Genomic DNA, 25,160 nt, shown 5'->3' on the forward strand with positions numbered 1-25,160 from the left:
CCGTCACGATGCTGTGAAGTCGACCGGAAGCCCGGTTGCTCAATTCCCGCCGGTGAAACGTAGCTCTGCCCGTTTCAGGAACTCGCGCACAAGCTCTCACGAAGCTTCGACATGCAGGAAGCGCAGCTCCTCGAGGAGGGTGGTTCCGGTGGCGGGTCCGCCGGGGCTGGAGGCGCTGGAGGACCCCCACGAAGACACCACAGCGCTCAAAGGCTGGCCAGGAGCGAGATGTCCGAGAGAAGAGAGGAAGACGGCGCCCTGGTGGTGCCGGATCACCAAGGGAACCTGAGGATCACCGTCAAGAAGACCAAGTCGATTTTGGGTATCGCCATCGAGGGTGGTGCCAACACCAAGCATCCGCTACCAAGGATCATCAATATACACGTAAGTTAATAATTTACGTAAAATTATCCTTATTCGCCGAAAATAACCACCTTCGATTTTTAAGCCATAAAATACTTCTCTTGTATTTAAAATTGTAAAAAATATTTATACTATACAGGGTGTTTGGCCACCCCTGGAAAAAATTTTAATGGGAAATTCTAAAGGCCAAAATAAGACAAAAATTAAGAATATCAATTTGTCGATTGGAGCTTTTGTTAAAAAATTATTAAAAAATTAAATTAAAAAATTCCAAATCATACACGGAAAAATTATTTTTGGTTGCGGAGGTCAATTATAATCATGTTTCGTGGATACACATACCCCTGAAATTCTATCCAGTTTCGAGAAAAAAATTCGATATCGAAAATATAATGTCTAATCATGAATGAATGACTCCCCTGAAAAGTCTTTCAAATCGTTCTGAAAAAATTATTTTCGGTTGCGAGGGTCAATTGCAATCATTTTTTATGAATACACATACCCTCGAAATCCTACGCATTTTCGAGAAAAAAATTCGGGAAGGTGGACGAATTTTTCGACAAAATTCAAAAATTTCAAATCGTTTTGGAAAAATTATTTTCGGTTGCAGTAGTCAATTGCAATCATTTTTGGTCAATAAACACACCTCCGAAATCCTACTCAGTTTCGAGAAAAAAATTCATTACTGAAAATATAATGTGAGGCCTGAATAGGGTCTCCGAAATTTCATGTAAATGTTTAAAACATCATAACTCCTGAACGGATTGGACGATTTTAAAGTTTCAAACCGCAAACAACGCGTATTTTAATGGAGAATATGTAGAAATTCGAAAAATATTGAAAAAGTTGTTCGTTGGGCCCATAAAGTTAGAAAAACCCCATAAAACTGGTCCAATTTTCAAACGACCATACCTTCCACTATAGTAAAGCTATCTCATTGAAACTTTTTTCTGAAGCAGAGCCCATGGGCACCTACAAAATAGTATTAAACAACTTTTCTGTAGAACGTCAAACAAATGTATTAAAAATGGAAAACAAACTTTCAAGAAAAATCGATAAGGTAGGTGCCTACATTTTTCGACGAAAAAAAAAATTTTCAAATCTTTTTGGAAAAATTATTTTCGGTTGTGGGGGTCAATTACAACCATTTTTTATCATTAGACATACCCTTAAAATCCTACCCACTTTCCAGAAAAAAATTCGTATAGGTGTGAAATTTTACGACAAAATTAAAAAATTTCAAATCGTTTTGGAAAAATTATTTTCGGTCACAGGGGTCAATTACAATCATTTTTAGTCATCAGATATACCTTTAAATTCCTACCCACTTTCGAGAAAAAAATTCCTGTAGGTGTGAAATTTTTCGTCAAAATTAAAAAATTTCAAATCGTTTTGGAAAACTTATTTTCTGTTGTGGGGGTCAATTACAATTATTTTTTATCATTAGATATACCCTCGAAATCCTGCCTACTTTTGAGTAAAAAATTCATTACCGAAAATATACTGTGTGGCCGGAAATGTTTCTATAACTTTTTAACGAAGCCTCAATCAACAAATTAGTATCCTTAATTTTTGTCTTATTTTGGCCTCTAGAATCTGTCATTAGAATTCTCATTACGATTACAATAATATTTTTTTAAATTGACCCAGACGCGACTCGTAAGTTGAACATTAAAAGGCCCAAGTTTCTTCGATATTAGAACAACTAGACGAAGATTGAATTCTAGAAAACTTCGAATGTTATTTATCATTGTCAATACATTAGATCGTGAAAAGTGATGGTACGCGGTTATAGACATAATTATGTCGGTAGTTGAGGTGTTGATAAATTGTTATGTTCGCAGGATAATGGCGCAGCCTACGAGGCTGGCGGTTTAGAAGTCGGTCAATTGATTCTAGAAGTTGACGGCCACAAAGTCGAAGGTAATTTCTGAACTATCAAAGTGAATTTCAACATAATAGTTTAGAAAGTATTTAAAGAAAACTGTATTATCGTAAGTTCTTGCACGAAGAAAATAGTAAGAGCGCACAGTATCCTTGAACAAGAGACTACCGCCTCGGTTGGTCCCAAGAAGACAACATTAATTCTTTCATGGATTTCTTTAAATTTTTGAAAATTCTTCTTCTTAAATAGAAATGAATTAAATATTTTATTTACGTATATCTTTGTAATATTCAATTGTACTAGAAAGATACATAATAGATCCATTTATTTCATAGACACTGACATTAGTGCCATGAGTTTGCAATAAAAAGGTCAAGCGTGCCGCTAAATTAAATTGATTTCGACCGTGTGCGGACATGCCTGGTGTATAATATTGCGATTAAATAGGGTGTATATAGGCTCCTGTGCCTAACTGTAACTGACATTACGATTCAAGTCGCAAACGATCCCCAAATGGTCGCGATCGTATTACACATTGCCAACTGCTAATGGTTTGCTCAAATTTTCTGTGGTATATGATTATTCTTAAAGGCATGCGATAAAACAATTATATTTTAATCAGAAACATTTATAAATTTCTCTGGAGGAGAAAGGACAATTTTAATATCGTGTACCAGTTACTTCCTCTAAACTAAGAAATCTAACGATTCACGGCGGTGCCTTCGTAAAAGGAACGAACTCGATTATCGTCCTCTTCTTTCGCAGGTTTGCATCATCAGGAAGTCGCGAGACTGATCGCCGAGTCGTTTGCGAGGCGCGACCGCAACGAGATCGAGTTCCTGGTGGTCGAGGCGAAGAAGAGCAACCTGGAGCCGAAGCCAACGGCTCTGATATTCCTGGAGGCGTAGCAGGAATCTCCCACCTCCGAGCCGGAACCACCGTAGCACAACGTGACCAGAGCTCGACCCGCGACACGCTTAGAGCGTCGTCAACGCTGAACCGCCAACGAAGCTGACGAGAGCGTGGAGAAGGAAAACGAGGCGAAACGAACGAACACAGAGGGTCGAGAAGAAGAGCGGATACGCGCCAGGACAGAAACGAGGACGTGCTCTTGGTCTTCTCCGTACGCTCTCGACTCTGCCGGTCGAGCTCTCGGTCAGGCGCTAATCGAACCTGGCCCTGGTGGTGGGAACTTTTTAAGAAGAAACAGAAGAAACAAGAAGCGCCGTACGAGGCGAGGAACGACGTTAGGCGGCGAGAGAGGCTCGATTAACGAGTCAATGGGATGATAATTGCACGGTCGTCGACGCCACTGTTGCTGTCCTCGTTGCTGACGAGCCTTCGGGCTAACGGAACCGGTACCGGACGCTTCTAGGCTTGCCCTTTCGAGCCCCGGCAATGTTAAAAAGGACGCGAGCGTGGATCACCGGTGGGGAACTGCAACGAGGAACGCGAGAGGCGACGATCCCGTGAAAGAAACGGAGAAAACGAGATTGCCTGTGGAGGGACGTTGACGAGAGACGCTTTAAGTGCGAAGAAAATTACGTAGAGAAAGAGACGGAGGATGTTGACTGTGCCAAACTCATTAAGGATTGTTTCGTGTATAGTAGTTATGATACTATTAATCGTAAGGGATCTAACAAGGACTCTGCCCAAAAAGGGGGAACGTCGATCTTAGGGTTCAGGTACACCGTTGAGGGATACTGGGCGACCAAGACGCATGGTGTCAGTGTCGCGTTCGTCCCACGGAAATTACGGACACAATCACGAACCGGAGTTTTCGCGCGTTAGCCACGAAACGTGTCTCGACGCCGAGCACGTCGCGACTACGAAGATTCACTGTTGACTAATGCGTTATCGAAGGTACTGGACGTTCACGTCGATCAGGATTTTTGTCGGCAAAACCTCTTCTGGTACGGTGCTCGATGCCGTTACGACGACACTCGGGCTGTCGCCTCTCGAGAGAAACGCGGATACTCATCGGCGACACGGCGAATCGGAGTTGCAAATTATATTTTTTGCGAGACGTCGGACTTACTTTCTGTAAATTATCCACCATTTCCCGTCGGGATCTGCTTCTCGGTCTCTTTGCTCGATTCATGAAAATGTTATTCGACGTCAGTTCGAAATATTAAATATTCTTCAATAACTCTAGAACGAGGTCAATTAAAGTTTTCCAAGACTTCGTTCTTGTAATCAGTCGAACGAAAATGAAACGAGACGATCTGTTCAAAATCGAAACTTCGCGTTGGTGATATTTAAATATTCTTGGCAAAATTGACGTATTTAGTTAATTAAAGATTGTTATTAAAACCAAAAGTTAAGACCTTAATATTATTACAATCGTTTTCTTTTTATTTTAGATAAATAGAAAGTTAACAATGGGTACAGAAAATAATTTAGATGTCCTCGAGAAAGAATAATTTTCATCGTTATATATTTCGTTGCATTTCTTAAATTTTTTGTAACAAACGCACGCACTGTTCTATTTATTATTTATTATTGGTAACACCGAGGAAAATGAGAAACAAGAATCTTCTTTACCAAAGTTTGTTCTCAGGAAATTGTTTCTATTTTGCTAATTTCATCGATCGTCGCCAAGGAAAGTGCAACGTCAAAAATCCTGACCGACTCGAGCCCGCGACTAATACAGAATTATTATGGGAATTGTTGAGGCTTAACAAAGTATATTATATATACATATATATATATACATATATATTATATGATAATATTATTGACTATCGTAGTGGAATTGCAACTCGTACCTACCAGAGAGGCCTCGAGCGCGCGCAAATTAATCCACTCGCTTGCACGCGTGTGCGCGTGCGCGCGCGAGCGCCGCGAAAAGAATAAAAAAACATATAAATTATGCGATATTTTCAAACAGTTAATAAACATAGAGATCGCGTGCTTAGTAATTGGGCCTGATCACTTCGAGCTCGAGCCGACGAGGGATCGCGGACGATCGCGCGGGAAAACCGTGATCGAGAAAGAAAGAAAGGATTCTCGTGGGAATTTCGTGAAAGTGTGAAACGAATTCGCGATCTCGAACACGGATAATCGTTTGTTTGCACAGCGGATCACGTGCAAATTGTTTGCTGACTCGTTCGTGCCGGCATAGTTCATTTCGAGAGCGACCATCTTCTTGGAAATACGCTACCCAACAAAAATAATGAGACCTGCGAAAACATGAAACGTTTTTCTTGGAGAATTATTAGAGCTAATTCCGAGCAAAGAATAATTTTCATCTTTACACGTTTCATTGCAGTTGTTTTATTTTTTAAATTAGTAAAACGTTTTTGAGGATGCAAGACTCCTTCCTAAATATTTCACTTTTCCGTTTCTACGAATAACGATGTTATTGAAACCTAATCTCGATACGTTGTGTTAGAATCTACCCTCTTAGTTTAATTTAAAACTTAACGAGGGGTATAAACAATTATTTAGACGGTCTCGTACTTTTGTCCAGTAGCGTAAACGACAATTAGGAAACTCTGGACTATTTTTCGTACGAGAGCACGCTTTTTCACGAATGTCGTACATTCACAGAATCACTGTAATTTTCTACGGTCGACAGACAATTATTGCGAGCAGAAACAGCGAGATTTTCTAAGAAAACAATATATTCGTGTATTTATCGTTTCGATCTCGAGTTTCTCGACTGTCGCGTACGCTCGTGTAGATTCCGTTTCGATCGTTGGACGACTCGAATAATAAGGAATTCGATTTATACGTGTGTTAGTACAGCGGTTTCTGAATCTTTCATTTGTATTTCCTTGATTTTCTAACTCTATTTAAATTCTGACGATCCAAAAGTCTCTTTCGCTGTGATAAATTCCCCGAATAGACCGTTTTATAATTTATTTGAGCGCGAAGATGAAATTCATTTTGTAAATAATCGTTGATCTAGGATAATAGGACAGTCTCGATGAAATCTTGTTTTGAATTTGCTAACTTCGATTTAAAACGTTTGTAAATATTAGAGACTCGAACGTTTCTTTGGTGCAACCGTTTCTGGGAACCGCTCTGTTAGGAAAAAAAAACATTTATAACATAATCATTACCGCAATAATTGTATTTAAACGAGTAGTGGTTACTGATTATTATTCGTGGGTAAACGTAGCGTTGTTGTTGTGATAGTTACGATTGACGCGTCTTGTTTAGTATCTCTACCTGTTACCAGTTAAATGTAGCTTACGATTTATCGACGAGTCCATGCGTCGCGACTTTGAAACCGATCGTCCGCGATCGTCTCGCTTTAAAAAAAAAAAAAAAACCGTGCAAGCTTACGTAGAATTGTCGCGTGTGTGTAACGAGAAAAATCGATCCTAGAAGGCGAGTCGATATGGAAAAAAAAACATAATCGAGCAACGATCTAGTGAGAGGTATCGACGATTCAAAAATTCAGCGAACAAAAAAAAATAATGTTATTTTTCAATTTGTTTCTCGATTTTATTCGATGTTACTAACCGTGTGCTCTTTCCAACACCAGTTTCAACATATTTCGGTAAATAATACGATAAGCGTCTTAACACATTGTGAACCGACTTTGTAATTAAAAAGTTCCACGTTTCGACTTCGATCTTTCTAAATTTTGTAACGTTTTGTGTAACGGAATTCGAAAATAACGCTAACTATTAGTGAATAAGTACATTGTTCGATTTGATTGCCCGAAAGATGATACGCGAGTGGCAAAAGAATCGCAGTCGTTGGTGTCACTTTGTATTGAACTTTTTTCTATCCCTGTTTGGTCGACAATGTGTTAACATAATCAAAAGGTTACTCTAATTAAATCAGGTTAAAGCATTAAACAAACTATTTCACACAAAACAACGCGTTATTTTGTTAAGACTTCGTGCAAAGTTAAATTTGTGATATATTCTCTACAAGGGACGGCCCGTTGCCATTCCCGATCTAGACGTTTAATTCTCAATAAAGGATAATCTATCCAAATTAAACGGAGGCATAGTATCGTCGAACAAATTCTAATGTTCCGCATCTCCAATATCGCTAGTTTCCACCGAAAGTGATACAACTTCAAATTCCTCGAGTTTGAATGTCTCCACGAGCGGCGATGAACATAAAAAGTACAAAGCATTTTCATTACGAGAAGAAAATACATTTGCAATTTTATCGGTTTTGTTATTATTACGAATGTCAGCGAAGAGGAAGTACGAAAAATCGCTTCTTGCAACGAATGAATCGAACAGATTCCTCTCGAAGAAATAATCACCAAAGGAAAACCGAAGTTCTTTGTCGTTGGTACGCCATCGCGAACGAGAAAAACGATATTCAGAACTATGTGACCGGACGTGTGCACGATGTATTGTGGTAAATGTGCCAAAACAGAAAAAAAACGCAGAATAAAATAGCGGCCCGCAATATGAGATCACGTCGCGAAAGCAACGCTCTAATAGAAGATACGAAGAAACGAAAGAGAAGAAGAAAACAACAATCGAAGAGAAGAAACGGAGTTTCGTTACCGAGGTGTGCACCAGAGTTGTTTCCTTCGATGTTATTTCGTAGAACGCGCGAGGAAACGTAATTGCAATTAATTTGAATTGCAATTGAACGAATCGCGGCCAAAAGATCGAGGAACTTATATAACGAAAAAAAAAAAAGAAAATCGAACGAAGAAGAAATCGATAGTAACTAGCTGCTTTTCGGCTGAAAAACAAAAAGATAAAAAAAAAATAAATAAATATACCTCGTGCTAGTATTTCTTCCCTTTTTTTCGAAGCTACGTTTTCTAAAAAGCATCCTCGTTCGTTCGTCGTCCCAGGCGAAGATTAAAGCTAAAACGAAACGAGAATAGACGACGGAATTCGAGAACTGGGACGCGAACAAAGGAACGGAAAGATATTTTTGTAAAAGCCTTCGATGTACTGCAATCACAGGAACGATTCGAAGATCTCAGCTAACATATCCGACAATGCCTTACCGCTTTAAACGAGAGAACACTTTGGGGAAAGCGTTGCGAATTATCGAGGGTTCGTAGGGAAGTGTTCGCCCGAACTTCCGGTTGGTCGACGCACGTGGAGACGGTACGGTGCGAGGAACGACGAAATTTGTCGATTTTGATAAACTTTTTTAATTGGCGGATCGAACGGACGGGGCGACGCGAATGCGCGCTAGCAATCTTCTTTTTATTCCATTGTAACAAAATGCAATAGAACATAACACGGGGAAAAGGTAAAATAAATTATAATTAAATTTATAGCACGATTCGTCTTCAAATTTTGTATGTTCGAAGAATTTTGTCGAAGTGCCCCTTCTACTTTTATAGATTATAAACATTTTATTGTAGCTTTCGGTTATTTTGAAATTACAATTGTAACTTCAGGTTTGTGTCAATTACATTTCCACTGATGAAACCAAGTGATGATCGAAAGCTATAATAAATTTCCCCTATTCCCTCTATTTTGTGTTCAATTTAATTCGTAACGTTAAATGTACGCAACCGAAAGAGAAATTTCAGCCGACATCAGCACGTTTCCCGCCATTCCGTCTGTTCGATCGCGAGAAACTATATCAAACACAGAATGCGAAACGAAGAATTAAAAACTGCCAAAACATTACAATTACCTCAGCGATCAGGATGCCCGTCGTCTCGCACGGTACACGTTTCACGATCGTCGATGTTCCAATCCTGTCGAAATAAGAACGAACATACAGTTACTCGTATTCGTGCACAATAATAGTGATTCGCTATAAATGAAGAAAAAAAACTTGTTTCTTACGAATCTAACCGTTGTGTTTGAAACTGGTTACGTATTGTTGATTTGTAATAAACATCGTTTGGTAAAAATAAATGGAAAGAATTCGTAAAAAACAAGTTTCTTTCCATTTATAGCAGATCACCATTCCACTGTACGAATACGAGTGGAAGTTAAAACTTGTAGATCCCTCCGGTAGCTATTTTTCCACGCCAGTTGTCCGTTTGACGGAAGTTCGCTCTCGATCGATCGCTTTCCAATTCTCAAAACACACGAGCACAGCAAGAAAAAAAAGAAAAAAAATCAAACACGATCGAAGAACCTCTCTTACCCCCTGGTAGCGTCGAGTCGTCGACGTCGTTCGATCCGACGAAATAATCGCGCGTAAACGCGATTAAACGAGTTTACCTCGAAAGATGAAAGCGTCTCGCGTCCGTGCACGCCGGACGAGCGTGTTTCGACAAAGCGAAAAGAGAGAAAAAAAAAACGCGATGCCAAGGCCCGATTTCTACGTTGAAAAATATGATAGAGTCGCTAGACGACTGAGCCACCTTTCTCCGACAAAAGCGGCGCGCGTGCCGTGTTTCCTTCTGTGGAAGAAAATCGGTTTCCAGTATTCGTCGCGCCCGACCACGCGTCGAAGTCTCCGGCCGTCGATCAGAACGATCTCTGCTCTAGCGGTTCAGCGACTCCGACGCTCGATACGGAAACACCGGAAATCGACCATCTCGGCGCGGCAGATTTGTTCGTTAATTAATTTCCCGGGTCGTTTAGAGAAATTGTACGCTGGTGTTCGAGACGAATCCCTCGTGGAGGAACCGAGAAACCAGTCGCGATAGATCGTAGGTGTTCCGATATAGAGAGTTTACCGACGATTAACGACGCGTCCTTAGTTTTAGCTACCGCAGATACGCGCGACAGAGACAGAGAGTAAAATCTAGCAAAGCGATTTATTTTTTCAAAGAGAGAGAGAGACAAAACCCGAGACACGAACTCGTACCATAAAACCTGTTCAGCTTTCGCACACGTTCGCCATCCGCAAACTTGCTTTTTCTCGATCGGCCGTGGGTGCAGCGAGCCATTGAAATCGGACCTCCGCCGATCGAAAGCGATTCGTAGCGCCGATGAAAGGCGACCAGATCTTCTGGCGGACGTTAGAAAGAAACGCGGAGGTGGTGGGGGAGCACGAGGGAAACGAGATTTCGTTTTCTCTAGGGCGATCCGGGAAGCGTGTTAGCGTGTCGTTGTTTGAAGTAAAGTAAATTTAGAAAACTAATCTAATCGAGAATTTGTAGGAAACGTTACTCTGTTTAGAAGATTGAGGAAATAGAACTCGCTGCATCCGCGGTGCAAAGCTCGCCGCGCGTCGACCGGAGAACAAAACACGAATATTTCGACTTCAGCTTCGTTCATGCTAGGGCTGGGACCTTTTCTTCGACTTTATTCGGATATTCGAACACTTGCACAAATGTTATCCAAACGCTTAACTATTCGAATATTATTTAAATCTAATACTTGACTGTTCGAGAAATTTGTGTATTATCGAGTATCTGGATATTCGAATAGTAACATTCGAACAATGATATTTAAATATCAATGTTAATGAATAGTGATACAGAAAAGCTCTATTGTTCGAAAGTTTTGTTATCTAAACAGAATGGTACGAACTTTATTCGAATACCAGGATATTTGAATAGTAAAACAATGATATTTAAATATCAATGTTGAAATAACATTTTAATATTGATGTTCGAATAGTGATACAGAAAAGCTCTATTGTTCGAACGTTTTGTTATCCAAACAGAATGGTACGAACTTTATTCGAATACCAGGATATTTGAATAGTAAAATATTCCAATAATGAATGTTTGATAATGTTCAAACGACAACATTGAAATAGTAATATTCGAATAGTTACAATCGAATGCAAGAATATTGGAAGTTTATTGGTAGTATTGAGATACTAATACGTGAACTGTTTGGAATAAAATCCCAGCGCTAGTTCATACCTTCGCAATCAAGCCGAGACATCGCGCAGAAAAATAACGCCATGGAACAGGGGACGATTCGCGAGACGAGTATCATCGAGGCGTAAACGCGAAACCGATCCGATTACCACTTGAGACAAACGCTAACCGAATTGTAAAGCAGATAAAACTGTACTCGTAACGTTTCAAGGAGCACTGTACATAAGCAAAACGCTCGTTCATACGCATTTCATAGATCACTCCTTTTTGCAGCCGATTTCGTACACCTTAGCGACACACGCGATGAACACTATCTCCACACGGACATACACACACGTACACGAACAGATACTTGAATAGCACACGTACGAATAAACAAGAATGCGCGAACGTTCCACCAGGTGAGAACAACGAGTCGTCTAGCGTTAATTAACGACCCGTCGATTACTATACTCATCGTCGTGGAACGAAAACAGAAATCGCGGATGAACGGCACACGTACAGGAACCACCGGGTGTGAAGGAAATTTGTGTTGCGATTTTGTCAGGACAATAGATTTTAGACCTGAAATTTTTTATTTTTTTTTTTAGAGAAACGAGCAAACATTTCATTCGCGACGTTTCATGCAAGCTTGGACTTTCGTTGGAGGCAAAATTTTACTAATTTTCTTTTCTTTTCTTTTCAAATGTCTACCTCGTTGGAGGGAGTTTCGTAACTTCGCGCGTTTCCGTGAATTTTTGAAAAATCGTGTTACGCCTGGGTTAAGTCTCGACTAATAAATAAATCATTGTCAATTCAAAGTCTGCGATTCCAGGAAATGTGTAATTTTTCTTTAGAAAAATGCGTTAAAATAGGCCTATAAAAACGTTAGCCAACAAAACTAGTTTCTCGTAGGAATAAATTTCAGTTTGATCGACTGTTAATTTAAAAAATGATCGTTGAAAAAACTGTCGCTATATATAGGTTTCTTTCCGTTGAATAAAAACTACCTCTGTGAAAACCCCTGACATTATCTTGATCAGGAAACAGCATGAAAATAAAAATAGTTTTCAATTAAAACGGTTTAGTCGATGTAGAGGTTTTCATCTACGAAATTAGATGTAACAACTGCCCGATCGTAATAATAATTTAACAATGACAGGACACTTACTTTCTTTACACTCTGTACATACATACACAAACACCCACAAACACGCATGTAATATACGTAAGAGGACAAGAAAGATTTATCGTTTCTACGCGCAGACAGCACGGCCGTGTTGTTTAGTTATTGTTAATCGCGAATACTTTAATTGCCCGTTCAATTGTTGTTGCTCATTACTGTTACCATCATGATTACTATTATTGAAAGTTACGCGTGTAATTATTTTCACCGCAGACGCGATTATTTTTTTGCGTCTCGTTATTACGATTATTATTATTGTTATCATGACTGCGGCGATGGCGATTATTATTGTAATTGAAATAAAACGTTCATCAAGAAGAAATGTGAATTCCTTAAAACCTATGGATCTACGTTTCCATTTGCGAATTTAAAAATTAATACAAGAGTTTCTTTATATTCGCAAGATTCTTTTATTATTTAATTTTTATTTTTTCTTAGTACGAACCACAGACGAGGTATACGAGTAGACCTTTCACCTTATCGACTTTCGCGGACGAATCTGACTGCCATACCGACCTGAAAATTGGAAGCTGATTTTAGCAGCCTCTTCTCATGGATGGTGGTCAGTTGAGAAACTATTCACTGAATTAGTATTGATAGACAAACAGTGTAGTGTTGCGTAAATACATGTGAGTTGACTATGGAAGAGATTAAAATTCATTTCTGAATCTGTTGGTAACGTTGCGAGTGACACGAAAATGGTAATGGGGTTTCGAAGACCTCATAAAAATAGGCCGCAAAAATACATTGGATGAAGGATCTACTTTTATACCACATCTGTGACAATACTCTAGAATCTTTGATGAATCAATGAGAATCAAAACTAACCTAGCGAAGAAACTCTATATTTATGATGATCTATGCAAAGCGGATCGCAGCCAATTTGCTAATATTATTTAGTTTTTAATTAATAATTGCATTACCCAGCTAAAAGTGATACGATTATTAATTAAACGCTAAATAATATTACCCAGGTCTCACCACGTGGAGGTTGCTGCGAATGGAGACCCGCCCTAACCGAATCCCAACCACCCTCCATTAGTAAAGATCTTTTATGACCAGCAATCGTTCGTCGAAAAAGCAATAAACGAAAGTGCAACCAACGAAGGTAACAACCAACGAAAGAGTTTTTTGAGAAAGAATTTGCCTCTAAATTCTCATCAACAAAACAGAGAAATAGACCAAAATATTGCCTGCCTGATATAATCATTAATACAGAGAACCAAATTCCTATCTAACTATAAATCTAAAGTCGATTACATCCTACCTATCTAATTATCTAAGAAAATACATAGGAAATGTATTCTTCCTTGTTGATCCTTCGACGAAGATTTCCTGAAACATACTGTTACATTCTACCTAACTATAAATCTAAATTATTAAAACATAAACTAAGCAGTCTGAAACAAAATACATGAAATACATTATTTTCTCTTCTATCTTCTATTTACCCCACGATGATTTCCTGAAACACAAGCAAAGCAATATCAAACAAAATTGTAACAATTCTTAATTGTTACTTCTATAAACCTAAAACTTCCATAGGAATATGCTCTGTAACAGAAACTTGTTTAATAGATTAGTAAGAGAATCTGTACAACACTAAATCTGTAAAACTACAAATACTACAACTACAGGCAAGTGCAGTGAGATAGTAAAAATAGTACATAATATACGAGGTTACTTTCACTCTAAAATGTATTCGTCGCGAAATATCTTCTTGCACGTCAATCTAATGATATATTTTAATAAGTAAAGAAAGACAATGGGTATCTTCGATATCGAAGATACCCAAAGTCGTCAACTCAATTATGAAAGTGAATTTAATTATTGAAGAATGTAAAGAACAATCGGAAGCTACTAATTTGACACTCATTCTAAAATTAATATAATTATAAGTATTATAAAAGATATTAAAATCATGACTCTACTTTCGATTGATATTACGATATTTGTCATATTAAAAATTGCGGCGTGTAAAAACATCGCACGCTTAAATAAAACGCGACGCGACACGTGCTCATAGCGTGCAGTGAGTGTGGGTATCAGATTGATCCCCCCCGGCCTTGATTATCAGAAAAGCAAGTCACGCCCCTGACTCATGTCTATCGGGCTTCTCTACGTACAACCGCCGGGTCCTGGAGGACACACGATCACAACAGGACCCGCTTAGTACTCGAGAACGGATATGAGTCAAGAACTCTCACCGGAGGTCATTCTCTTTTCCGTATAAAGAGGAGAATATATGCGCTCGGTGAGGCCCCACTTAAGCTGAACCAAGCTGCACCGGGGTTGAAGCGGTAAGAGCTATCACACCTACTACACAGGTGTCACATGTTTCATTCTATCAAACAGAGGTGATCGAGCAAAACTCTCCGGTCCTTTCGGTCGAGACATAATCTCGGAAAGCGAGAACCAGAGAACGAGCGGACGAAAGAAAGTGAACTACTCATATATGTATATGTACTCATTGTATATTCATTTTAAAATTAGTGTCAAATTAAAAATGAATCTACTATGACATTTGTCATCTTAAAAATCGCGGTGTGCAAGAAGATTATAATTTTAAGCAAAAGATATTAACTACACTTGCCAAAGAAAGCACGTATACAACCAGTTGTTTTACCCCTTTGCCTTACGATTTAATTTCCAACTGTGCGTGGCAAAAGCGTCATCAAGGTTTGGCCCGGTAGACTTATCACTTCTCTGAGACGTCTTGTTCATGTTTGGCCCGGTAGACTCATCATGTCTCTGAAACATCATTAAGCTAAAGGGTTAAAAAGGAGGTTTTTAAACACTTAAAAATGACCTATCACCTAGCTTAAAAATAAAAATTCATGATATTGTATAGAAACAAATATAGTATACGATTGAAAACAATGTTACATTAATATATCCTGCAATATTATACATATCGAAGCAGTCACATAAATTCGAAGAACAATGTAAAAGTGGAAACACAGAAAAGAAACATTCATAGTAACCAAATAAAATCAGATAGATAAATGAAGTTGAATTCACATCAAACAAACAAATAAAAATAATAAAATATAAATAAGTGGAGTGGACTTACTACTTGTTGTCAGTACATAGAATAGTTACCACTGGGCCAGCTGTAAAGTAAGAAAATATTCATATTATAGCAACGTCAGTTAGGCAAGCAAGGCAAAATCAGTTTATTGAAGCGAAATTGATATCAAACGATAAAATAAAGGAGGGGAGAGAATTTTTAAACAGTTCTTACCGTAGTCATCACCGTCCGGCACTGGTCAGTAGTGGTCAGCAGTAGTCAGTAGTGGTCAGTAGTGGTCAGTAGTGACAGGAACGCGAGTCATTATTGGTCAGTATTGGTCAGTATTGGTCAGCCATGGCCAGCGCTGGCCAGTAATGGTCATCAGCGGTCCCCGGTTCACTTCTGGCTATTTGCCCACTCCCGAATCCGCGACGCGACTGAAGAATTCTTCGCAGAGACCCTGCATATATGATTAAGGTGATAAAAGGGTGGGGAGACCAGTCATAGCCAAGGTTGAAGTTAACGGGTAAGACTGTCTTGTCTACAAAGAAACTATTTCGATTGGTCCCACCTCTCGACCATTTCTGGATCTTCACTGAACTGCTGACCTTGATGTCAACCTCACTGTTGACCAGCAGTGACCATAAGCTAGTCATCGTTGATCATCGACCTAATAAAACCATTACGAAGATTAAAGCCTTCTTACGAGGATTCCCTTACAATTTGATGCATGATCTTTTTAACATTTTGTTCCACTTTGGAAGAGTGTATCTCATGTTATAAGACACTCATGGTACAGCTTGATCGCCACACAGTTGACCGCCATCCACGAAAAGAGGACGCTAGAATCACCTCTCAATTTTTAGGTCGGTATGACAGTAAATTTGAGCCACGAGAGTTCATAAAGTGTAAGTTCAGTGTTATCAGACCGCACACCAGGGTGAAGAAGGTATGTGGAACTATAAGAAGAACGCAGCCATTAGCTCATATTATTTGCTATGTAATTAATAATTATATTAATTACATAGTAAATAATATGACCCAGGTCTCACCGCGTGGAGGTTGCTGCGAATGGAAACCCACCCTAGCCTCGCCCCAACCACCCTTCCTTTGGCGAGGAATTCGAATACCTATCTGATGGAGAAGCTATCGAAAAGTTAGAAACGAGCTACAAAAGGAGAGTTCTTAAAAGAACTGCCCAATCAAGAGATGAAGAACCTAACAAAATGTCAATACATGTGAGATGATACACATGTTTTCTAGAAACGAAATTGAAATGTGCAACTGCACGCACGAACTCTGACCGATGAAAAGATCAAAAACCTAACAAAATGTTGATACATGTGAAATAATCCATCACATGTTTTCTAGAAACGAAATTGGAATGTGCAACTGCACGTATGAATCCTGATTACTAAAGTATCAATATGTACTTTATTATTAATTGTTCCTTTTTAAATAAATACTTGCATTATGACAGTGCCTAACAAGACACTCGTACAAAACGAAGAAAGGATCCTGAAGATCCAACCAGAAATGTGCAACTGCACGTATGGACCTTGCATATTAGAATACCAATATGTATCTTAATATTAATCATTCCCACTTAAATTTACGCACACGTTTCGGTAATATTTAATAAACGGCAGGTGAACGCTTTTTTATCTTATAATCTATATACATACATTTGTACTTATACTCTAACGCAATCTGTAGAAACATGAAGAAATATGAGGAAATATTTTCTTCTTGGTGTCTTCATCAATCCCACGATGTTTTTCTAAAACATACACTCATATCCAATAAAATATATAACTCATATAAAACAAATAAATATGAAAAAATATTTCTTCTTGGTGTCTTGATTAATCCCACGATGTTTCCCTGAAACATAAATCAGACAATAAATAAAATTGTACAAAGAAACTAACTATAATAGAACAAATTCCAAACGCGACTTGTAAGAATAAAAGCAACCCGCGAATGATAATTATTCGCAACACTACCCTGAAAAGCAAACGCGAAAAATAGTAATTCGCAACTCTAATTCGCAATCGCGTTTACTAAAAATTCGCAACGCTATTTTTAAAGCAAACGCCCGGTTCCTAGGTTTGCATAAAGACAATCACAAATCGTATTTATTCGCAGCACTATATATCAACGCGATAAATATTTGTTCGCAACTCTACGAGCAAACGCGAACATTGTATATTATTCGCAACTCTAATTTTAATCAGGGGTTAATAGTACATGTAAATGCACATGTACTGGCCACTAAATAAACTAACTACTTCTATTACTACAGTTAGGGTAGAATTTTGGCATTGAAAATATCGCAACTCTAAAGAAAAAATCGCACGATTAATCAAGATCGCAACGCTAATTTATAGTATGAAAATTGCAAACGCGGTTGATGTCCATTATATGTATAAAAGAGTAAAAAAGCAACGCAAATCGTGATTATTCGCAACACTACCCTGAAAACGAAACGCGAAAAATGGTAATTCGCAACTCTACGAGCAATCGCGTTTATCGATAATTCGCAACGCTACTTTTAAAGCAAACTCTCGGTACCTAAGTTTGCATGAAAACAATCGCGAATGGTAATTATTCGCAACACTACCCTGAAAAGGAAACGCGAAAAATAACAATTCGCAACTCTAAAAGCAAACGCGATTATTAAATATTCGCAACTCTATGTATATCATAACCGCGAGTTATGGGGAGGGATGGCTGGCATGTATGGTGCAATCATGTACCATCAGGTACATGTATACGTGAGCCAGCTAGAAAAATATACTAACTACAACTACAGACGAGTTAAGTGACAAAGTAGTAACAGGAATGACTTTCCATTCTCATCCAAGGATGAAGATGAAAAGCCATTTGTTTGCAGCCCACTCTTGAGACAGTTTGTCAGGGCCTCTTCAGCTCATTGAGAGCCTTTTCTTTCTTCGGCGGTCCTGCCGATGCCTGAAACTTACTTAAGACTGGGCTCGAGATTTTGTGCAATACGTAGTCTTCCAACAATATACGAATTGTTGCAAGAGCATACGTGGTGAATCTCGAGCGGGACGAACGTTTCGAAAGGGACCTAATCACGGCCGCGAGCACGAGAGAGCGACTTTAAGAGTCGCGCGATTCGAGGAGTCGAAAATAAAGCCGAAACAAACAGCACAAGTGCACCGTTTGAATCGTCAAGATTTCTACCCTCGAAATCGTAACTACAGGAACAGAACTGCCACGCGAAAACGCGCCTACCCGAGTAACTAATGTGGACAGTCCTGCCCTGACCCTACCTACTTAGATTTAGCACACATACCAGAAAAAAAGTTACCTGCCTACCTAACCCTATATTTAAAAAAATGCAAAACTCAGTCTCTCAAACAAACACTCCACGGTTCTCATTCTCAGTGTCCGGCCGCGACCTAAACTAGAGAGGACTCCCCGGGGTTCCTCCGACACCCGGACACAACCTCATTCATACTCTAATTGTGTACGTACCAGTTTTTGCAGTGGACTGACAAAGCTAGTGCCCATTGCGTACTTTTATTATTTATGTAAAACATTTTAATATATCTAATATAGTCTTTATTAAAATATACTCTATATATGATTATATAAGATTGAAAAGCTAATTCATTATGCATTTTACAATATTATTGACGCGTATGCAATACGAACAATTGCCAAGTAAATAATAACTATAACTTTAATATTATTATTGTGACTGGTATGAATCTAATGTGAAAAAATTCTGTATCTGAATTGTAATAAACTTTTGAAACGATGCACTTCCACATCCTAACCACAAACACACATATGTGGACAGTACATCGTGCACGATACACTAGCATTGTCAGTCGCAAGGATAAATTATTATTATAAATGTTACAAACTAAGTCATCGTGCCCCGTTGCCTTCGCTCGTGCAAATAACACTTGGGCATGTGCATGAACTTAGGCAACGAACACGGAAAAGTATCCTGAAAATCCTGACTAGAACAACTGGTTATTAATAATTAACTAAACGGTATCTATTCTCAGTTAAAATGACTCGACTTGTTATATGTAATATATTAACAACAGAGTACGTTAATATCGAAAGATATTATTATTCAAGAAAAATTTGTGACTGAAATTTAATTGTACAAAATGTAAGACTTTAATAAAGATTTCATGATAAAATAATTTACTTTGCAAATTGAAATAAATTTGTTAAATTATTATTCAAAATATTCAATTAACCTTGGCCGATTCTGTCGTCAAAGTAAATTTAAAAAAAAATAAAATTAATATGCATGTTCCTTTGAGTTGAAAATCGACCAGTCGCGAAACGCCTTCTTGCACGTAAAATACATCATATGATGTATTAATTAATAAAACAAATATTTAATAATTATATTAATGATGTAAGATATTTTACTCAATCATACGATTAATATAATGTTTTCACATTATATTAATTCATATTCTACTCAATTATTTAATTCATATAAAGTCAATAAACATATTTCATATATTTTATCAAAATTGTGTAATAATCATATTGTGTAATCATATTGATAACATTAAAAAACGCGAGTGCAAGAAGACCCTAGCCTGCACTAAAAAAATATAACTCATGGGTATTTTTCATACCCGCGGTCACTTAACTCGTCAAAAATACCAAGTATACAACTGGTCACCCGTGTTGATTCGGATATTTCATCCTACAACATGGTTGGGGACCAGAGGAACACAAATAGCATACGACTCACGAATGATGAACTTGTCCCTCTGGGATGACTGCATAATGATGCTGCTGCTGCCCAGTGGAAGTCATCAAAGCTCCCTGAATGCTCCTGCTATAAAGAATAAGAAAGCAATTATAATCTATTGTTAAAATTATAGAGATTTTTAATTAACAAATTTCAAAGTATAAATTTATACTTACGTTGTTCGCTCGTGGTCCACCGCCCGATACCCCCCGGGTACTGCTGCTGGTTTCCAGGATCACGTTCGGAGACTGTAAGAAAACTGTAAAAAAACAATTAGAATCTATTGTTGAAACTACAGAGATTTTTAATTAAAAATTTCAAAGTATAAATTTATAATTACATTGTGTGTTCGTGGAGCATCGCCCAATAATCCTCTTCGGTGATGCACTGACTCTAATTCCGGTAACGAGGAGTTTAAATTTCAAATTGAAAAAATAATTAGTTTGATTGGAAAGTATTAAATTAGATTACCGCGACCGAAGATTCAAATCGGCGAACAAATGACTCTATTCTCGCGATTCAGAAAACAAGGAGAGCCACGATGCTCTGGAAATAATTTTAAACTACGTAAGAAACACTGATTCTATTATCGCGTTTGCCTAACACGTAAACGACTCGGGGTCACTTTACCCCGAGAAACAAACTTGTTGCTACGCACAATCACTGAATCTACCGGCCGCATTGCGCGCGGCCAACAAATTTCCTGGAAAGAAAAGAGCTGAAAAGAAAGGGACAGGAGATAAGAAACACAACAAGCACACCTGTGCTTTGCCTACTGGTTTTCGTTTTTCTTCTTCTTACTAGTGTTCGTCAATAGAAATACTGCTTTACTTAGTACTGTTGTATACATAGTTTGCCACGTGAAAATTCAATGCCACGAAGGCGAAATATTCTCAATCAATTCAACGATAAAATATTATACATGAAAATAATTACGTATAAGTAATTATTCAATTTATAAATATTATATCACCAAGTTTCATAGTTAGAGTTGTAAGCATGATTAAGTTTACTTTATCGAATGCTAGAATATCCCGTAATTTTTATAAATATTCCGAAATTTGCAAGAATTAAAGTTTGTTGGTTATTTATGCTTGAATAAAGCAATCCAACTCCGCAGTTACTACGTTTTTTGAAACTTGTATCGAAATATGTATAGAAATTGTAATTACAACAATTCATAAAGAAATATAAACGATCAATTAAATAAATAACGCTCGGAAATATTCAATCGCGATCAGAATACAGTTAAATATAAACTATTCCAATTTATCGTCGATATCTACCGACGCCATTTTTGTATACTTCGATATACATATATCGAAGTAGTTAAAAAGTTTGTCAAAGATTTTCATAATTTATCTTAACAATGGCCAATTACAAAATTATGATCATGCTTGCAACGAATAACGTAACATAGAGATAAAAATATATAAATATTGATATGGATATTAATTTTTGTTATAATTGTTTAGAAGTTACCAATATTCCCTCCAAAATTTGTCGACTCGTCTGCCATCTGTTATGGTGTCGTTTACGCGCCAATGAAACTTTCCATGGCGTCGAATTTCAATCCGAGACTGCAACAGAAATGAACAAATTAAATCATAATTAAACAATAATTGATAATAATGAAGAAATATTAAAAGGTCAGAAACACGTATGTACCTCGTTGGTCACGAAACGCCGACACGTCTTGACAAGTTCCAACAAGTCTTATTATTTCTTAGTTTCGAATTCCAATAAGAGACTGTAACAGAAACAAAATAACGATGCATTAAAGTACGCAAACGATTATTACAATTAAGTAATGATTAAATCGAAACCGTATTGCAAGAGATTGTAAGTAGTAATACGCGAGTAGTAATAGTGGAAGGATAAACAGGTTAGAAATACGCACCTCGGCCGCGAAACGCCGATACGTCTTGACACGTCTTGCTATGTTTATTTTCAAAGTATGAATGATGGCCGTCCGCTGTGCTCGGCAACGCTCGTGAATTAGGCGGCGGGGTGGGGGAAGCTCCGACTTCTCGCGAAGCTTGTATTACGAACCCGAGGGATGCCTCGGATAGAAACCGCGGATAGACTGATTTTAGCAAATTATTTACAACTTTAACTAGTCAAGGAAACGCGAATAATTCGTACTTTTCAACTCGTATGCATATACACGCAACTAGTCTGCTGCCTATTACACTAATTCAGTGAGTTTCTCAACTGACCGCCATCCATGAGAAGAGGCCGCTAAAATCAGCTCCGAATTTTCAGGTCGGTATGGCAGTCAGATTCGGCCACGAAAGTCCATAAGGTGAAAGCACAGACGAGGTATACAAGTAGACATAACATTTAATGGCTTCGTAATTTTGAATTTTTTATAATTAATTTTATAAAGTTCCATTATCATTTCTGTGTCACTCACAACGTTACCAACAGACTACAGAAAAAGATCGTAGCGCTTACTACGGTAGGAAATGAAATTACAGAAATTCTTGTGTTTTTCAACGGAATAAAAGCTGTACCACAAACGAATGAAACAACTATACGTTGCATCACAGACGAGGTATACGAGTAGATCTTACAGCCAATGCATTTTTTTGGCCAATTTTCTGGAACTCCAAAGCCCCATTACCATTTTCGTGTCACTCGCAACATTACCGACAGGTTGCAGAAATGAATACAAGAGGAAGTGAGACAGAAAATGAAATTACATAATAATTAAAAATAATTAAAAAGAATTTTTTTCTCGAAAGTGCGCAGGATTTTTTGGGGTATGTCTATTCACCAAAAATGACTGTAATTGACCCCTACAATCGAAAATAATTTTTCCAGAATGATTTGAAACTTCTCAATTTCGCCGCAAAATTTAGGCACCTACCCCCTGTCGATTTTTCTTAAAAATTCGTTTTTCATTTTTATTAAATTTGTATATTTACATATATATGCTCATTTATAGGAATAATAAAAATAATTTCTTTTTTTTCAATAGTGAAAAGATGATCAAGGGGTCTTAAAACGTGTATTTCCGTGTAAATTTTTTTTTCATTATGGACTTTGCTTATATGTATGTTCCTATACAGCTCGAAACGTAAAATGCCTGGGCAGTCAAGATTCGAAATTGTGTACCATTGACGCGAGGACGAACTTCAGCTGTTCAAGAGCAAGAAGGAAAGGCTCCCATTCACGTTCTTTATCGATTTCCTGAGTTGCGTGCGGTAGAATATGTCGGCTTTCCCTACCTCTCCGTTAAACGCTAAGGAAGTTCGTCGTTACTAGTGTCACCGTCGATGCACTCAATTATGCCAAATCAGGCCACACTAAACCCATTGCCTACCTAACCATAAATTAGGTCAATTACTTAGATATTGTGGCATCTGATGGTGGGAGAATCGGTCCGCTAGCAATGGGACCGGTGTAATTTTCGATAATGAAATTTTTCACTCCTGTTATAAGCTATATACTATTTACACTACTATATTTTACAAACATATTTTTAAAATATATCTTCTGTTCTAGTAGAGTGTTTATTTTCATTTACCACTGTAGTAAACTCACCTAAAGCAAAGGAAAATTTGTTCAAGTTGTTATTCGATTAATGACCAACTCTGGCCAAATATGTACTACGAATCGTAGTTTACGATTACGTAACAAGCGTGATGTTTTCACTTTTCAAATAGCGCGCTCAGAAAACGCACATGCTTAGAAACGGTCGAACCATAACCTGCATTTAGTTTTAAATTGGTTGAAATCGGTCACTAAAAATAATGTCAAGTTTAACCATCAAGTCGTTCCAGCTGTTAAATCGGTATTCAAATCAGGTTTTTAAGAATGTGAGTTTTTTTTAAATGATCATACATAAGATGTATTTATTTTTTTATTAATGAAGAATCAGCACTGAGCCAGTAACTTCACTAATTTAATAATCCTCGAATAAATAACACTTTGACTCAATAGTTTTATTTAAAATTGTTCACAGACGTCATTACAGAGTTTACGAACCCTCGAACAGTATTATTCGCAAGTTCGGTACTTAAACACTTGCAGGACATTATATAAAAATGATCGCCTACATGCATTACCAAAGCGTAAGAAAGCCCCTTACCTGATGTTAAAGTCACCCATTACATGGAGAAGCTTAATAATTACAAGTGTGTTTGGAGGATCTCTTGCATTATTTTTGTATTACTTACAAAAAACAAAAGACTTACAAATACAACGTGAAAGGAGACGTGAAATAGGAAAAGCAGCAATTGGAGGAAAATTTGAATTACTAAATACTGAAAGAAAGTTAGTCAAGTCGGATGACTTTTTAGGACAATGGATCCTGATTTATTTTGGATTCACACATTGTCCTGATGTATGTCCAGATGAACTTGAAAAACTGGTTTCGATCGTCAATATTTTAGGTATACCACAAATAATAATCTGAGTATATAGTATAAAGGTTGAATATTTGTTCTTTTTAATCTGTCCAGGCTTTAATAATGCTTTAAAGCAAACTACATTATCTCCTTTTGAATTATTATTTTAGAGAAGGATTACAGTTTAAAAGTTCAACCTATATTCATTTCTGTGGATCCTGATAGGGATACCCCAGAAATTGTGGGAAAATATATAAAAGAATTTTCTGATAAATTTATTGGTCTTACTGGGACAAACGAACAAATTGCTCAAGCATGCAAAGCCTATAGGGTATATTACAGTAATGGGCCTAAGGATCAAGATGCTGACTACATTGTTAGTAACATATTTTTACACAATTAAAATTTTGTCATTTACATTTATGTAAATACTTATAGCTCCATTTTATTTTAGGTTGATCACACTATCATCATATATTTGGTAGACCCAGATGGTTTATTTGTAGATTATTACGGACAGACGCACACAGCTGAGCAAATTTCACAAAGCATCGTTCTAAATAAAGCAAAGTTCGATAGTTTGAAGAACGACTCTTGGCTTCCGCCGTTACCATTTAAAAACCCGCTGCAAGCAGCATAAGTTATTTGTATTATAAACATTTCTATGTAGACAATTCATTTTCTAATATATTTCGGCTGGTATTAAAAAAAATGTTTACAATCATTGAAACTATTCATTTTTGTTAAATGTTGGTTCCATGCATTTTTAAACGTTTTTAATGAAAATGTAGAAATGTAATCGAACTATTAAATTGATGACGTTTTTGTACGATAAATATTTATGAAAAATACTAAAAGAAAGGAAAATTTGCATCGTTAGTTGTATTTAGTTGTTGTGTATATATTAGCTATATTATGCATAAAAAATTGAAAT

General features: G+C 37.5%; 2 protein-coding genes across 6 annotated transcripts in view; both read left to right on the plus strand.

Annotated features, from left to right (window-relative positions):
• Window positions 1-12,368, plus strand: part of LOC122401728 (whirlin-like) — a 167,232-nt gene extending 154,864 nt beyond the window's left edge. For all 5 annotated transcript variants that reach the window (XM_043404056.1, XM_043404057.1, XM_043404061.1 and 2 more), the window contains 3 exons: window positions 79-384; window positions 2,208-2,286; window positions 3,014-12,368. In XM_043404056.1, coding sequence (XP_043259991.1) covers window positions 79-384; window positions 2,208-2,286; window positions 3,014-3,156 — 528 coding nt within the window. In that variant the 3' untranslated portion in view covers window positions 3,157-12,368. The remainder of the gene's footprint in view (window positions 1-78; window positions 385-2,207; window positions 2,287-3,013) is intronic.
• An 11,196-nt stretch (window positions 12,369-23,564) lies between these two features.
• LOC122401717 (protein SCO2 homolog, mitochondrial) lies at window positions 23,565-24,950 on the plus strand. The gene is made up of 4 exons (XM_043404042.1): window positions 23,565-23,695; window positions 23,842-24,271; window positions 24,397-24,602; window positions 24,681-24,950. Exons 1-4 carry the CDS (start codon window positions 23,630-23,632, stop codon window positions 24,864-24,866), a joined length of 888 nt encoding a protein of 295 aa, XP_043259977.1. The 5' UTR covers window positions 23,565-23,629; the 3' UTR covers window positions 24,867-24,950.
• The last annotated feature ends 210 nt before the right edge of the window (window positions 24,951-25,160 follow it).

Source organism: Colletes gigas, unplaced genomic scaffold (assembly GCF_013123115.1).
Source record: "Colletes gigas isolate AHSC1104 unplaced genomic scaffold, ASM1312311v1 Colletes_gigas_Sc00027, whole genome shotgun sequence".
Classification (NCBI taxonomy): Eukaryota; Metazoa; Arthropoda; class Insecta; order Hymenoptera; family Colletidae; genus Colletes; species Colletes gigas.